The sequence below is a fragment of the Barbatula barbatula genome (genome assembly GCF_947034865.1).
Source record: "Barbatula barbatula genome assembly, chromosome: 3".
Lineage (NCBI taxonomy): Eukaryota > Metazoa > Chordata > Actinopteri > Cypriniformes > Nemacheilidae > Barbatula > Barbatula barbatula.
Window position 1 is genome coordinate 15,975,341 of NC_136764.1, and position 14,938 is coordinate 15,990,278.

At 39.2% G+C, this 14,938-nt stretch overlaps 1 protein-coding gene across 2 annotated transcripts; it reads left to right on the forward strand.

Annotated features, from left to right (window-relative positions):
- The first annotated feature begins 217 nt into the window (after positions 1–217).
- wls (Wnt ligand secretion mediator) lies at positions 218–14,855 on the forward strand. Of its 2 annotated transcripts, XM_079452977.1 has the most exons (13): positions 314–558; positions 2,465–2,572; positions 2,639–2,737; positions 6,545–6,669; positions 6,756–6,917; positions 7,225–7,361; positions 8,458–8,626; positions 11,317–11,414; positions 11,514–11,577; positions 11,760–11,903; positions 12,045–12,128; positions 12,253–12,406; positions 13,878–14,855. In XM_079452977.1, exons 1-13 carry the CDS (start codon positions 453–455, stop codon positions 13,988–13,990), a joined length of 1,563 nt encoding a protein of 520 aa, XP_079309103.1. In that variant the 5' UTR covers positions 314–452; the 3' UTR covers positions 13,991–14,855. The 2 variants fall into 2 exon arrangements, with proteins under 2 accessions (XP_079309102.1, XP_079309103.1); XM_079452976.1 differs by having other exon boundaries at positions 218–558; positions 2,465–2,737.
- The last annotated feature ends 83 nt before the right edge of the window (positions 14,856–14,938 follow it).

The window sequence follows — 14,938 nt, forward strand, 5'->3', positions numbered from 1 at the left end:
GATGCCCTACAACTGTTTAGCAAGGCCCCAAAACAAACAGTTATACTTTAAAAACAAGTTATATTTGATCATTTTACCACATTATTAAAGTGAACGTGATTTGTAGGAAATAAAAAACATAGAAAATCTTATGTTTTGAGCTGAAGTGTTACAGCAAATTGGAAAAGCCTTGGGTTTTGTAATACCTTATAAAAGCTCAAATCCGTATAGACATCTAGGAGGCATGGCTGACCTGCACCCTCAGCCCTGTGTGACGTCACCGACAGTCTTCTCACACGGTCTGCTCGGGTCACGTGATCGTTCCCTATCAAGAGCGCAACGCAGGCAGCTCACCAAGGTTTGAGACGCAGCCCGTGCGTGCTTCCAATCTCGGATAGCGCACTGGTTCACCTGGATGCCGTGATTTTCCTTTCATTTTATCACATCGCACCGCCAAAAGAGACGCGTTGAAAATGGCTGGAGCAATAATAGAGAATATGAGCACCAAAAAGTTGGTGATTGTGGGAGTCATTCTGCTTTTATTCCAGGCGTTCTCCTTTATGGTCGGAGGACTGATTGGTGAGTAGTTTTATAAATCCGGCGAGATATTTATAGTTTAAATACTGCATACAGCGCGGGTATTGGATCTAGTTTTGAACAACAAGAGTCTTGCTAAACAACATCAAAGAAGGGAGATCGCTCTGGAATGGAGTGAAAAGTTGCGGAATCGCTTTGTTACAGTAGTGTCAAAGATGGGCGCTTATTTTCACCGCGTCGACTGCAGTCTTTGTGTTGCTGATTTCACGTTGTTTTCGCTCTTTACTTTTGCGCCTTTGTTTTGTCCCGAGTCTCAGATGCCTAGAGGAAACGAGGCGAAAAACATTTTAAGGATTGCTTGAACCCACTAAAGCCTAAATTTGAACATGCGAGAGTTTGTCGCTCGGTGTAGTTTCAAGTCAAGACAAGACCTCTCACTCACATTCTAAGATAATGAGTATTATGTTTATTAGTTTACCCTTCTAATATTACAAAACCTGGTGTTTGTCTTCCACTCATAACTTATTTGGTAGCAACTATATGTTGTCCATTATAAACTTTAGTTGGCTAATTTTAGTTAAATGAACTAGTCAGTTGGATAATCTAGTGCCAGTCTAATAGTCTTCTTTGAAAGCAACCATTCCACTTCACATCAGCCAATAAAGGGTTAAATGAGGTGCATCTCTTAAACTTTCTTTGATCTTACATCTGAACAGACAACATGCCCACCACCCCCTCTCTTATGTGCCTCTCTGTGTCTGTGTTATCCACAGGCTCTTCTCTAAAAACTACCTTGTGATTTTTTTTTTCTCTCCCTCAGACAGTTCCCCTCCATCTTGTGTCTTTAATATCTCTTTCCATGTAGCTTGTGGCACATCAGAAACATTAAAGAAAGCTATTTTTATCGTTTTCCACTTTGTACATTCCTCATGATTGCCATTTTTGTCTGTCTCTCGGAATGTGGAGCGACTGCTGATAAATTGGCTGGTTTTGGCCCGTCTTGCCTGAGATTGATTTAATGAAGAGAGAGATTCTTTTGTGTTTGCCTGCTGGCTGGTGGCAGTCTGGGTAATTGAGTAGACGCGCACTGTTCTGCCTGTTATTGGACATCTTAAACACGACGTGAGGTCACCATGCCGAAAGGCCACTGTTGTTTTGGAGTTTTGAAGAGTGTTTGTTCCCAGGATTGTGGGTTAATGAATAATTGAACACTGAGATATGTAGTGCAGCTAATTTTATTTACTTGGAGAGGCTTTAACCCTATAAAAAATATATTTCAGATAAAAATTTTTTTATGATTTCAGATTAGCTATTGCTCCATTAAATACTTACGTTGGCTGTTTTTTTATAAACGTGGTTGCATTGGTTTGTGTTAATCTGGCTTGTGTCCTGAAGCCATAGGCTGGTTCACATTATCTCTCACTTCCTGGTCATTTACAAACTTCAGATGTCCTCACTAAGCCAGAAAGGGGTCTGCTAATTCAAAGTTAAACAACCAGCACCAGTCTCCTGAATAACAGAGGAAATATGTCCTTACCATCTCGTGCTAATGACCCCCTCATTGCAAGGGTCACTTTAAGTCTTGTTTTCATTTTATCGGCCTTGGTGCTTTATTGCAAACACAGCCCGATTGTTTTGCCTTCTCGCTAGTTTTGTGGCCGTATGTATTGTTTTTGGTTCACTTCATAAACTCGAACGTGTGAATTGTTTATAAAATGTACATAAATCATCACATTAAGAATAAACGTGAAAATGATTTTCAAACAGTTTAAACTTTGATTTAAAGTGGGAACATTGTTACTCATGGCTTTATGTGACTCAAACGTCTTGGACTCAAAAAAAAGTTTCCCTAGTTTGTGAGATTTATTCAAAGCTATCACAAACATATGTGTGAACCAATACAAGTAATAAGTTCTCAAGCTGATGATGATCCATTCTCTCTCTACAGCTCCGAGCCCCACCACAGCCGTCCCCTACCTGGCCACCAAGTGCGTGGACGCTGTAAAGACCAGCCAGAAGGATGAATGGTTTATGCCTTGGGGTCCGGACCAGTGCAGTAAGATCAAAGACTTTGAAGAGGCCACGGCCAAGAGAATCGAGGCCAATAACATTGTGTTTGCAGTCCACATTCCTTTACCTCACCGAGAGATGAGTCCTTGGTTCCAGTTCATGCTGGTCATCCTTCAGTTTGACATTGCCTTCAAATTGCATAACCAGATTGGTGAGTAATAAAAATGTGCGCGTTTGATAGTGTGATTTCTGTCCAAGAAAATACATATTGTGTGCTTGCATCGCTTATTCAAGCTTAAGAGAGTATTTCTATTATCCTGAGAGGATTGAAGCAGTTGCATGAACACACAGAGGAATTTCCCTTTTTATTCGCCCAGAAGTAGATTGGATTTCTCACATGCTGTGAGAGGACTAACACTGATGGATGGTCTGTTTTGTCTTTGTTGTGGCTGGAGCCTGAGGCACCTCAATAAGGATTTAGTCACCATGCAGGTAGGGGGGATCTTCTCCATGCTTTGGTCCTGACAATTGGAGGATACAGTGAAACCTGCCATTTGGTTTCATTCCATTTTAGAGTATGTGTACAATGATGTAGCAAACAGACTGGGATTTTCCTTTTTATTTTTAACATTGTTTCACTTACACATGATAGGGATGCTGTCAAAATGATCTGCATTTATACAGATCCAAGAAGTAAACACAAGTAAAAATGCTTTATCATACATGCCGGTCTGGTTGTAACAGGCACTTTGTAAAGAAAAACCTCATGTCTGTGCACAAACGCATACCTAGGATTAACCCCAAAGTACTTTTGAAAAGCCTTTTTTGGCTTATGTAAATAATATGTCAGAACTGGTCATAGTGGTGTGGTAAATCTACACTTTGCTGGCGAAAAGTAGCACAGTAACACAGTCTTGTAGGACGCGATAGGTTTTACCTTGTCAATAGACATTCATTAATTCATTCATAAACAGGCAATATGCATAAAAAGTTTCCCTTTTTAGTTGGAAACGTTGTGTCTTTGTTTGAACCTGAAGGGTTCAGTGCTGTTGTCTGGACTTGCGTAGTAATGTTGCCATTTAATATTATCTGGTTGTGGGAGGGTGGCGCTCTGGAACGTCTCCAAGTTTGCCCGTTCAAAGAAAGAGTAAGCGGATAACACTGGCCACTAATGAAGAGCCATTGTCGAGCTAGAGCAGTATGGGAAAGTGATCGGAACGTCAGCTCCTTTTAGCAACAGGAGGGCCATTGCTGGCTGTCTTGAGAAATGTAGGAGGAGTTTTTAAAGCATTAACTGCTAGTGTAGAAGTTCCCTTGGTCCTGCCATAATCTTCTCCATCCCAAAGCACGTGGTTGAGCATTCTATGTAAAAACAAAGTGTCCACTTAAATGCGATTGTTTGACACCTTGATCTCTTCTATAAATGCACATTTTTACCAAATGTTTACCACAGATATGCGTGTTATTAATTGTGTATTTCATACTTAAAGACACTTTTTGTACCGTTTGAAGTTGTGCGGCAGATGGTGGATTACCTTGAAGAGCCTCCTCAGCCAGATGTTAGATGTTTACCACAAGCCTTCGATCTACTGCCAGCTGTTTATCTCAGTGCATGCTGCATCCTGAGCAATATCCTACAGCAGGGGTATTCAATTAAACTTCCAAGAGGTCTAGTCTTTATAATTTCTTCCAAACGGAGGTCCGGACAATGTTCTTTGAAAACAAATAAATATTTAATCAATTTAGCCCAGTTGGATAAACTGTATAAAAGATATGATCTTTTTTCAGGCCATTTATTTGAACCTAGGGGAATTCCCTCTTAATAGAAGCCTGATAATTCATATTTGTAAATATATATATATATATATATATATATAATCATATATTCAATATCGACTGAATAATACCAAAATCTTAGAGTAATTAATGCTTGAATAATAATAAATTCAATTATGAGACGATAGTCTGGATTTTCACAGGGTCACAACTGTTTAAATGCTCTCTGCTAATGCTAAATGTAGATGAAAACGTTATGGTTAATAAAATATCACAAATCTGGTTGAAAGGTTGGAGACATATAAGAAAAAAACCGTAAACAGACTGACGGATACAAATGCTTTAATATTCGCTGCATTTTGTTTACTGTTGTGTGTCCATTTACCTGCTCTGCGTGTCTTCACTAGTGTTGTTAAAATAAGCACGTGTTTGCTGCTCTTCATGCGACACGTCTTTGGACAGAGAGAAGCCGCGCGCGCTGAGCAGAAAGGGTTAAAATGGGGCTAAATAAAGATATTAGAGGATATAGCGGGAAAAGAACAGCACATAAATTCTCCTGAGAGCGAGATACTCTGCAAAGTGTAAATAAACTTTACCGTTTCTGTTATTAAAGTGATTGTTCACCAAAAAATACAACTTTGTTTTCTATTCTGGTTCATTAACAACAAACTAAGAATTTAAATAAATTTTTGGATTTTTATCTGTCTACCCATGTTGTTCTCACCACAATATTTTCCCCGATTTAGTGTAAATTCAGGCTTTTCTGATGGATCACATGACTGTCACCAAGATCAAAAGCTCCTGTGCTTCATATTCAATGGGGTGCCTTTGGTTCTCGCTTTCAATGTGTCTCTGGCTACAGCAGCACAGTTTGGCCAGTCTCCAGCAATAACACAGCTGTTGAAATGGCTTAGTCGCCGGGGTGATGTGTGCTGCGCCCGGGCGGAATGTTTGTGTGTGCTAAGCCGTCTTTCAAAGCTCTTTGGCACAGCCGTCTGTATGTGGGGGCTGTCGTAGACACACTGGAGGAGAGAGGACCGGGCTAATAATGTCTGCTGCACTCCCTCTTTTCCTAGTGCCCTCCCTCCGTAAAACCTCTATGTCCAGGAATTCTCTTTAGTGCTTTCCAGCTTGTTTCATAATACAAGAATCACTTTAGGGAGGTGAAGTGGAACACACAGAGCTGTGCAAAGCGATCTTTCTCGGCTATCGCTGCTTTCCCAACATTCAGAGGAAATATGGCAACGTTTAACCCCTTTTTTGCAAGAGTGTATGCAGTTGCATAAAACTACGCGCTAAAGTTGACTGAAATCTTTTTGGACTGCTTTGTGTGTGAGCTTTTGATTTATTGGAATGGGGTGATCATAGGTTGGATGGCTCATGGGTTACCTTGTGCTATATTTAGCAATTGACAATAGAGTTATTCACGAGAATGTCTGTCATGCATCTCATGTTATATGTCTGTTTGGCCTTTAATAGAAAAAGTCCACTGCTGTCCTTCAGTCAACAGGCACTAATTTCATCACCCAAAATAAACATTTTAAAGTTCATCCAAAATATGATTCTGTCATTACATTTATATCAGTCTGGAACCACATGACTGGATTTCTGTGTAAAATATGGAGAATTATGAATGTTGACATTGCTTTTATGCTGCATGAAACAGCCTTAAAAAGTTCAAAAAACGTGTTTGTAAATAAACGACCTCATTTACATTTTTAGGTTTCTGTAAGATACTGTTACGGTTTTATTTTTTTATTGTTCTCACTGAAATATGCTTAATATGGGAAATTCCAGCATTGTGGATGTGACAGTTTCAGTCAAAACTTGAAATATAAATAAATTTTAAGAGAATGTATTAATATATTTATTACCAGTATATTGAATCTTTTTATGTCTAACTTAACCCCTGATGATAGAATATAGACATCCAATTTCAGTAATTTTATTTTAAAAGAGTGGAAAAAGTATGTGTTATGGATGTGAATAAAGGACGCACATTTTTAAATAAACACCATACTTTGTAGAATTTATGTGAATTAAAATACAAACCAGAAGCAAATACCCAACAAAAGAAGGATAGCTCTTAATTGAAGATAAAGTAGTTTAAATAGTTAATATATTTTTATATATTTTGTGTTCCCCTTTATGATAATATGTACTGTTATGGATGTGACAATTCACTTACCTGACTGCATCTTTGTAATAATCCAAACTGAAATAAGTCTTTGTGTGTTTGTAGAGGATGGAGCTATGGCTACAATGGATGTTCGTCTGGCCTATAGGGATGACCTTATGGGTGCGTGGACTGAGATGGCCCACTCCATAGAGCATCGCAAACTGAACTGCAATTTCACCACTTCTAAGGTAAACGCTGTAACCTCATTCCAGTCAACAGCGGCTTGAACTCTCTTCAAAATCCCAAATTTACCCCAAAGTATTTTGATTCTCAGACCCCTGAAAATGACGGGCGCTACTATGAATGTGACCTTTTGCCCTTCATGGAGGTCGGCAGCGTTTCCCACAAGTACTATCTTCTCAATATCAGACTGCCCGTCAACGAACGTAAAAAAGTCAACATTGGGATTGGAGAAATCAAAGACATCCGACTAGTGGTGAGTCTTCAAACTGTACTGTTTTTAGACAAATACAGGTTGAGGATGCAAGTCATAAATTACTACTTTGAAATTAGCTCATGTACAAAGATTTTGGCCCTGTCCTGGCTTGTTGCATTTGGCACACATTTCTGGACAGGGAAATGGTTACACAAAGACGTCTGGACTCTCTCATCTCTTAGTCTTCCCTAATGTTTAACTTACTCTTATTTAACTCTCAACAAATAATCATGCCCATCTATTAAGTGCCCTTAATGTGTTTGTCTTGATATCGTTTTAATGCTTCTCTTCATGTGTGGCTTTCCAGGGCATTCATCAGAATGGTGGATTCACAAAGGTGTGGTTTGCTATGAAGACGTTCCTCACTCCCAGCATCCTCATCATCATGATCTGGTACTGGAAAAGAATCACCCAAATGACCAGACCACCAGTTCTACTGGAGAAGTAAGGCTTTGCTTGTCACTTCTTTGGATTAAATGAAACTATTGCTAGGTCAGAAGATACAACACAGGAGTGGAATGTTTTGTCTGGATTAATTGTTATGTGGAATCCTTTCCTGTGGCTCAGTGGTTAGACCATGCCGCTAGCAACGCATGGTCATGGGTTTGATCCCAGTGGATTGCACATAGTCAGAAACAAATGTATAGTACAATGCAATGTAAGTTGTTTTGGATAAGATGTCTGCAAAATGCGTAAATGTAATGTGAGTGGATTTTCGCCCATTACAGTTCACACGTACAGCACAACCCCATACATCCCACACCTTCTGGACACTAGCTGTCCCAGAAGCTCAAAAAAGCTCTTATTCTAGTCACATGGATGATTATTTTTTTACGTTGTAAAAGCCTTGACGAGTTGACCTCCATAGCTTTTCCACTAGAGTGCAAAATGGAAATCAGAACCCTTTTTATACCCCATAGACAAGCCCAAGAATGTATAACATGGGCTCCCTGCTGGCTTTCTTGTTTTTGGAATGATGCCAAAATAACATTTCATGTCAACAGAGTTGACAGTGACCATGATACACAACAGTTAAAATGTGAGAGTGACACTAGTCTCTGGACAGCAGCTAATTTTTGTTTATATTATGGATTCTACCATCCAGTTAGCTTTTTGTGCCTTTGATGTTTAAGAGCACATTTTTTCCTTATTCTTAAGGTTCTTTTGAATTGGTCGAATTTTACTTAATTTTTAGCAGATGATACAAACATACCCCACAGGAGTTAAACTCGCATCGCATTCTTGGCATTCCAACACAATATGGTCTTTCTCTACCCTCATCATTAAACATGCCGAGACGTTCTGGCAGGATGGAATGCGATTCACGCTTTTGAAGTCAGATTACACTCTCTAACTCAGTCTCACCAATTTTAGCCTGTCCTAGCATGCATGCTTTTAAACACAAAAGAACAAAGAACAGCATAATGCCAAATCAGTTTGAGCCATTTTTATATTTTGACTATGTTTTAACATTTAGGTTCAGTTGTTAAAGTGATTTCAAGAGTTGATATATTTATTGTATAATAATTTATGTTTTCAGGATTATCTTTGCTCTAGGTATCTCCATGACCTTCATCAATATTCCAGTAGAATGGTTCTCAGTTGGCTTTGATTGGACTTGGATGCTGTTGTTTGGTGACATCCGTCAAGGCATCTTCTATGCCATGCTGCTTTCCTTTTGGATCATCTTCTGTGGAGAACATCTTATGGTAAGAGTCTTTCTCATGTCTGCGTATGCTTAAAGTCAATGCATTTTATTCTCCACAGAATTTAGCAACCAATCAATTGTAGTGATATTAAAATACTTTTCTCTTATTATAGAGGCAATGTGCCAGATTTACTACAGAAAAAAACTACTGTCCGTATTTACTAAGACATGCAGTGAGAAAGTGTGTGGACAAAGCTGTTTTTGCGACTGACCTTATTGTATGTGCATTTGTCGGAGTTTCCTCTTCAGACAAAAACTATATGGGAGGGGAATATTTAAATGAACCACACAAAACATGATTTACTAAGGTTTGCGCCTGTCATTGAACAGGTATTTGTGGCTTTATTGAACAGCCAAAAAAGCATGTCTTAAACCCTGCGCTGATTTTTGCTGCTCTTAGGAGATTGCGCTGGTCATTATGGGAATGAATACGATTTAATTTGCGCCTCATTAGTAAATTACCCACAGAAATTTCCACTTCCAGCTGCACTTTTTTTAAATTGCCCTGTTTTTTATTGCCCTGTTTAGTAAATCTGGCCCTAAAAGCGTAAACTAGTTATGCGTAAACTGTTTTTGCAATTTCGGTTGGCATCACTAGGGGCTCTGAAATTAAGTTCTGGTACTTCTGCTACTTGTCTTACATTAATATGTCAAGTTACAATTTATATTTTGAGTATGTTTACATGATAAAAACGGAAAAGCTTTTTCTTTGTGTTTATGAAAACGCTGTCGTATGCACGTAAAAGTTATCAAAACGATCGGCCCTTACATGGATCTGGGAAAACGAGTAAAAACGCTGTAATATGGTTGCCAGGCCAGTGGACGGTGCTGTTGTGCTATAAGAGGGAAGGGAACAAGACATTGCGTGAAATGCTAGGGGAATCCCCTTCTCAAAACCATTACTGAAGCCTTATTGCACAACACCAGAAGAAATGAAAACTGGGCAATTGTCTGTCAAGACTGCACTTAGGGTGAGGTCACTGCCCCTAAATACTACATAGTATGGCGTGCATACCCTCAGAATCTTTTGATTGTGAATGTACAGCGCAACAATCTGAGCACACGAACACGTCTGAGGTCTCTCAACATTGCGTGAAACGCTAGTGGAACCGTATAAAATCACGCTGTGAGAGCAACATTTAGAGTGGAACCCAGTGCTCTCCCTGCTTAATCACAGATCAAGTGTGCGGGGAATCCCCTGAGCCAAAACTGCTCTTAGCTCTAAGCTGTTAACATGCCACTGCTTCTCCGACCTGGAGCCCGAGGCTGGAACGACGTCGCACAGGGCAAACCATCCCGTCAAAGACGTGTCTGTCATAATCACTTTCTGCCCGGTGATCAGACCCAACTGGATGCCACGGTCATATATGTCGGTGTTGCGCCACAGCTTCAGAGCATTTAAAAACCTGTCTGTAACCGTAACCCTCCCTCAGCCAGAGCTGGAAGGGCCGTGTGAACCGCAGACGGAGGTGGCATACCTCGCCATCAGCCCCAAAAGTCTCTGAAAAACTTTAGCCCTATAGAGTGCCCCAGACTGAAAAGGCTCAGAGCCGACATATTTTGTATGCGCTCTGGGCACAGGTGAGCGTGAATCACGATTCTAAGCACACTCTCAAATCAAGCATATCTTGCAAGGAGAGGGGCTTTCTGAACATAAAAGTATGCGTCCTTCAGATCCACTGAAATAAACCAGTCCCTAGGCCGAATCTGCACCTGTCAAGGCGGATCTGTTTTAGTGGCATCTTGAAAGAAGGTAGTAGTTGGGCCTTGAGTCCAAAATTGGCTGGAAACCTCCATCTCTTTTTGGGAAGACAAAATAACGTCTGTAAATGGCCGCTCTCCATCTCGCCCGGGGGAACAACTTCTATCACCTGATTGTCTATCTTTTTGGGGAGACTACGGATGGCACCACGCCATTGAATGGGGGTGGCCTGCGCTGAAACTGGACCAAGTAGCCGTTCTCTTCTATTCAGCACCCAGGGTCATCCTGGGATGGACTGCTATTGTTCCTTGTAGAAGCACAAGGGACGAAGCGCCTCGTCCTGCACTCTCCTGCATTCATAGGAGGCGAAAACCCAAGTGCGCTGCAATCGCCTACTCGACAGGGTAATGTGCGCATAGCCGCAGACTTCCGCTCCGCTCCTGCTGGACGATGGGCCCGGAACATTAGGCATAGCAGAGGGATCCTAGTTCTTCCTCTTCTCCTGGGTGTATCCGTAACAGCATACAAAGTAAAGTGAAGGAGAAAGATTCTGAGGGTATGCGGCGGTTCGTTCCATTTTAATTTCTGTATTCTCCTAATGTTTCACGCAATGTTGAGAGGCCTCTCTCAAAAGTGTTTACTCGGAAGCGATAATGGTGTTGTTTTCAAAAACTTGCTTTTTCAGTCCCCCAAAACACTGTTGTCGTGTAAATGAACAGCCAAAACTCATAAAAAGTTTTCTGTTTTTAGTTGAAAACCGTCCTGTGTAAACGGCCTCATGATAAAAAATGGAACTCTTCAGATAACGTTTTTCAGTTGACCACAAAATGCTTGAATATTATTGCTTATTTAAAAAAAAGTACAAAAAGGTAAAATCTTGTTTTTTAACACTCTAGCAAAAAAGAAATAACAATGTGATTGAACCATTTCATGCATTAATTATGACAACCGCAATGTTATCTAATATTTTGTTGTTTTTCTCAATCAAGGACCAAACAGAAAGAAATCGTTTGTCCGTGTACTGGAAACAAGTTGGACCCATTGTGTTTGGGTCCTTCTGCCTCTTTATCTTTGACATGTGTGAGAGGTGAGCCAGTGTTGCCATTCCTACATTCTTGGCATATGGATTTGTCACAGTCCATAAGATTTGTAGTGCTGAATAAAAAAAAATTTCTTTTCTCTACAGAGGAGTACAGCTAAAAAATCCCTTTTACAGTATTTGGGCATCAGATGTTGGGACAGAGCTGGCTGTATCCTTTCTTTTAACAAAAGAGTGCTTTTGCAGCCTTACCAAAAACAGCTCACATTTAATAGATTTTGCCCATATCATATCTCAACCCTCTTTTAAACAACATAACTATATATTTGAGTGCTTTTGTGCAATTAAAACTGAAATTAATAAGAAAACTCACCTTGACTAAGGCTGATACAGATGGCCTTCATCATTGTGGCTGGAATCTGCGCATGTCTCTACTTTCTGTTCCTGTGCTTCATGGTATTCCAGGTGTTCAGAAATGTTGGCGGGAAAAGGTCAGCCTTACCTGCTATGACAAAGGCGCGTCGGCTGCACTATGAGGCAAGTGGAAAACCTTAACACAAAAACAACCAAGATTCAATGAATGTCAGAACACTAACCTTGTGTTCATCACAGTGACATTACAGGTGACATGAGTCCTGACTGGATGTGTGTAATGTTTGTTTATCATCTCTAATTTAGGGCCTGATCTTCCGGTTTAAGTTTCTGATGTTGGTCACGCTGGCATGTGCTGCAATGACTGTTATTTTCTTCATCATAAGCCAGGTATTAATACCCTCTGCTTTCTACAAAATGTTACATTAAAGGTATTTGTGGATTGGACCTTCCAATACAATATCTAAGAATCTAAATGTCTAAGAGCTGTTTTGGATGTGTTTTGTGTTGGTAGGTAAATGAAGGACATTGGCACTGGGGCGGGTACACCGTTCAAGTCAATAGTGCATTCTTTACTGGCATTTATGGCATGTGGAACCTCTATGTGTTTGCCCTTATGTTTCTGTATGCACCGTCTCACAAACGTTATGGGGATGGCCAATCAAGCGGTAAGACTCCCGTCAACACTTCACACACACAGTCTACATACTGACGCTTTGTACACTCAGATATTTGTTTGTTATATTGTTTGATTTATGCTCTTAACACTGTACTGTAGTTATAACTGTAGCAGTGATTACAGTTAAAGTATAAACAAAAACTCTGTAAGTTCATAGAATTATTCATGTTTGTTAATACAGTACTCATATTTTGTGTACGGTAACCGAACAGTCACAAAACATGCACTATTTATTTTTTGGTGGCTAACTAATGCTGTAATGTATGTTATACATGTTTTTCTTTTTGCTGAGGGAAATGTACTATCTTGCCTAGCATGTGAATTATTTGGTTTTCAGGCAAAAGGAGTCTGAGCATTTAAAGGCACACCCAAAACCACTCAGTTTTAAAACGGATGCATGATTCATGGGTTCTGTAATGGAAAAAGCATGTGTAAAAATGCGTTTTACATCTACAATTTACTTGTCTTGTAATGCACTGAAATTTTTTTTAATACATGAATTCATGTCTGCAGGGAAAAAGTGTACAGTACAGCTATACATTCACCCAGAAACACATTATAGTTCAGTTTGTGTTAAGACAAGCTCATTTCATACAGTGATATCTTGATGCCAGGAAATGGAGGAGATTGAGATTTTTCTCTTTGGGGAAATGGGCCTCTTTGGCAGCAGTGGGTGTCTTTTATGTAGACCAGGCTTCCTACCAGAACTGGTGTAATGAAAACAATCTATCTCAGTCTTGTCGTTATCCTCAAAACTTTCTGTACTGGTTTTGTGCCCAAATGGCATTTGACCTTTGTGGGTTTCGTTTTAACTTGGACTATTTTATACTTTGTTTTATGAGTGTAAAATGAAGGTGTTCTGTGCCAAGTGGTAAACCGTGAGTGTCGCCTCAGCTGTGTGATTAGTGACATTTTCCAGACCACATAAAAATAATTTACATAACACCGGCAAATTAATTGCAAAAGAGCTGGCACTTTTCTTTATCCTGTATTCATTTATACTGTTTATATCACTATTTAGATGTTTGATTTAAATAAGCGCTTTTTATTGCATCTTCCTTTCATCACGCTGTAAATCGGTCTGTGCTTATGTCTTAGGCAATCTAATGAAGAGCATGGTTTCATGAAACTGAGAGATTCAAGTGTATTGTTTGTGCACCAATAGTAACAAACACACAATGGAGAACTTATGTTTATATACAAATATAGCAGAATAGTCTATGTAGAGGAGTAGATTAGAAATGGTAACCAGGTACGTTTCTTCTTTTGTATTTTCTTTTCATTTTTCTTTGAATTTAGCCTACTTGAAGCCTTAAGTTTTGCAACTGATCCTTTATCCTCCTCTTGAATGTTTGTTTTGCGGAATCATTCTGAAATGTTATGCTTTGTCTTCAGCTGTTCCTATTATGTCTTGATGAACTGTTAGTGGTTTATAATCATCTTTATTTTTCCATTTACAGTTGGTGATCAGGGTGGAAACAGTGGTGAAGACATACAACTAACCACTACCATCACACATGTGGATGGACCCACAGAGATCTACAAAATGACGGGCAAAGAAGCTCAAGAGTAACAATTCTGGTGGCCCTACGAGATTTCTTAAACCCCTCTTTTGAACAGTACCCTTGTCGGTAAACTGTGTGGTCCCTCTAATTTCATAAACGCTAATTTATAAATGCTAAACCCACATTTAACAGGTCATGAACAACTCATGTCACCTGTCAGACTATTTCATTGTTATTTAGACAAACAAAGAATTGCTGCTTGTGCTGGATTTGAAAATGAGTTGTACATCTTGTAGGTGTTTGGAAAGTTATGCAGTTCAGATTGTACTGCGGATTGGTAAAGACACTGACACAAGGACCAATACAAAATATTTTTTTAAAATACAGGGAGAGGGCATGGAAACAAGGTCTATTTTTTTAAATAATGCAGCGATAAGTATTCCTGTTAAAGTATTTTGTAGCTGTTTTTCTCTTGGTCTTTGTCTGTTTGAAGGTATTTTTGTAGTGTGTATACAAAACAGGAATACAAAAGGCTTCTGTCCTTGTCATCATACTATATAGGTTTGTGTTTCTGTTGGTTCCTCATCCGACTTCCTTAAACACTCCCGACCAAATGTAAACACACTCCCAGGCAACCCTTAACACAAATGACCGAGTTCAAAAGGTTATTTATAAACAATGTGTTGGATAACTTTAAGATACATAAAGATAGATTCAGGTACACATAACCTGAATGGAAAACAGTAAGTTCAATTTACAATGTAGATATTTTTTTTTATAAAATGCTTATAGCGTGTATGAAAACTTTAGCTGTATATCACTGTGTTGGTAAAGAAATATAATTTGTACAATTGTATCACATGTGGAAATCTAGGGTTTTGTTTTGTCATGCTTTTTATGCTTATTTAAAATAAAACAATGTTTGGATCTGTTTGTTTTTGTTGTTTGACAGACAAGTCATTTTAAAGGTTAATATTTATAAAATAATTGTTTGATAACTATCATGTTATCTCAAA

What these genes read in the sequence shown, in the direction of transcription:
- wls (XM_079452976.1), top strand. Translation starts at nt 453, where the DNA reads ATGGCTGGAGCAATAATAGAGAATATGAGCACCAAAAAGTTGGTGATT. An exon ending in TCAAAGACATCCGACTAGTG is followed by an intron (nt 6,918 to 7,224) that starts GTGAGTCTTCAA and finishes GTGGCTTTCCAG; the next exon opens with GGCATTCATCAGAATGGTGG. An exon ending in ATCTTTGACATGTGTGAGAG is followed by an intron (nt 11,415 to 11,513) that starts GTGAGCCAGTGT and finishes TTTTCTCTACAG; the next exon opens with AGGAGTACAGCTAAAAAATC.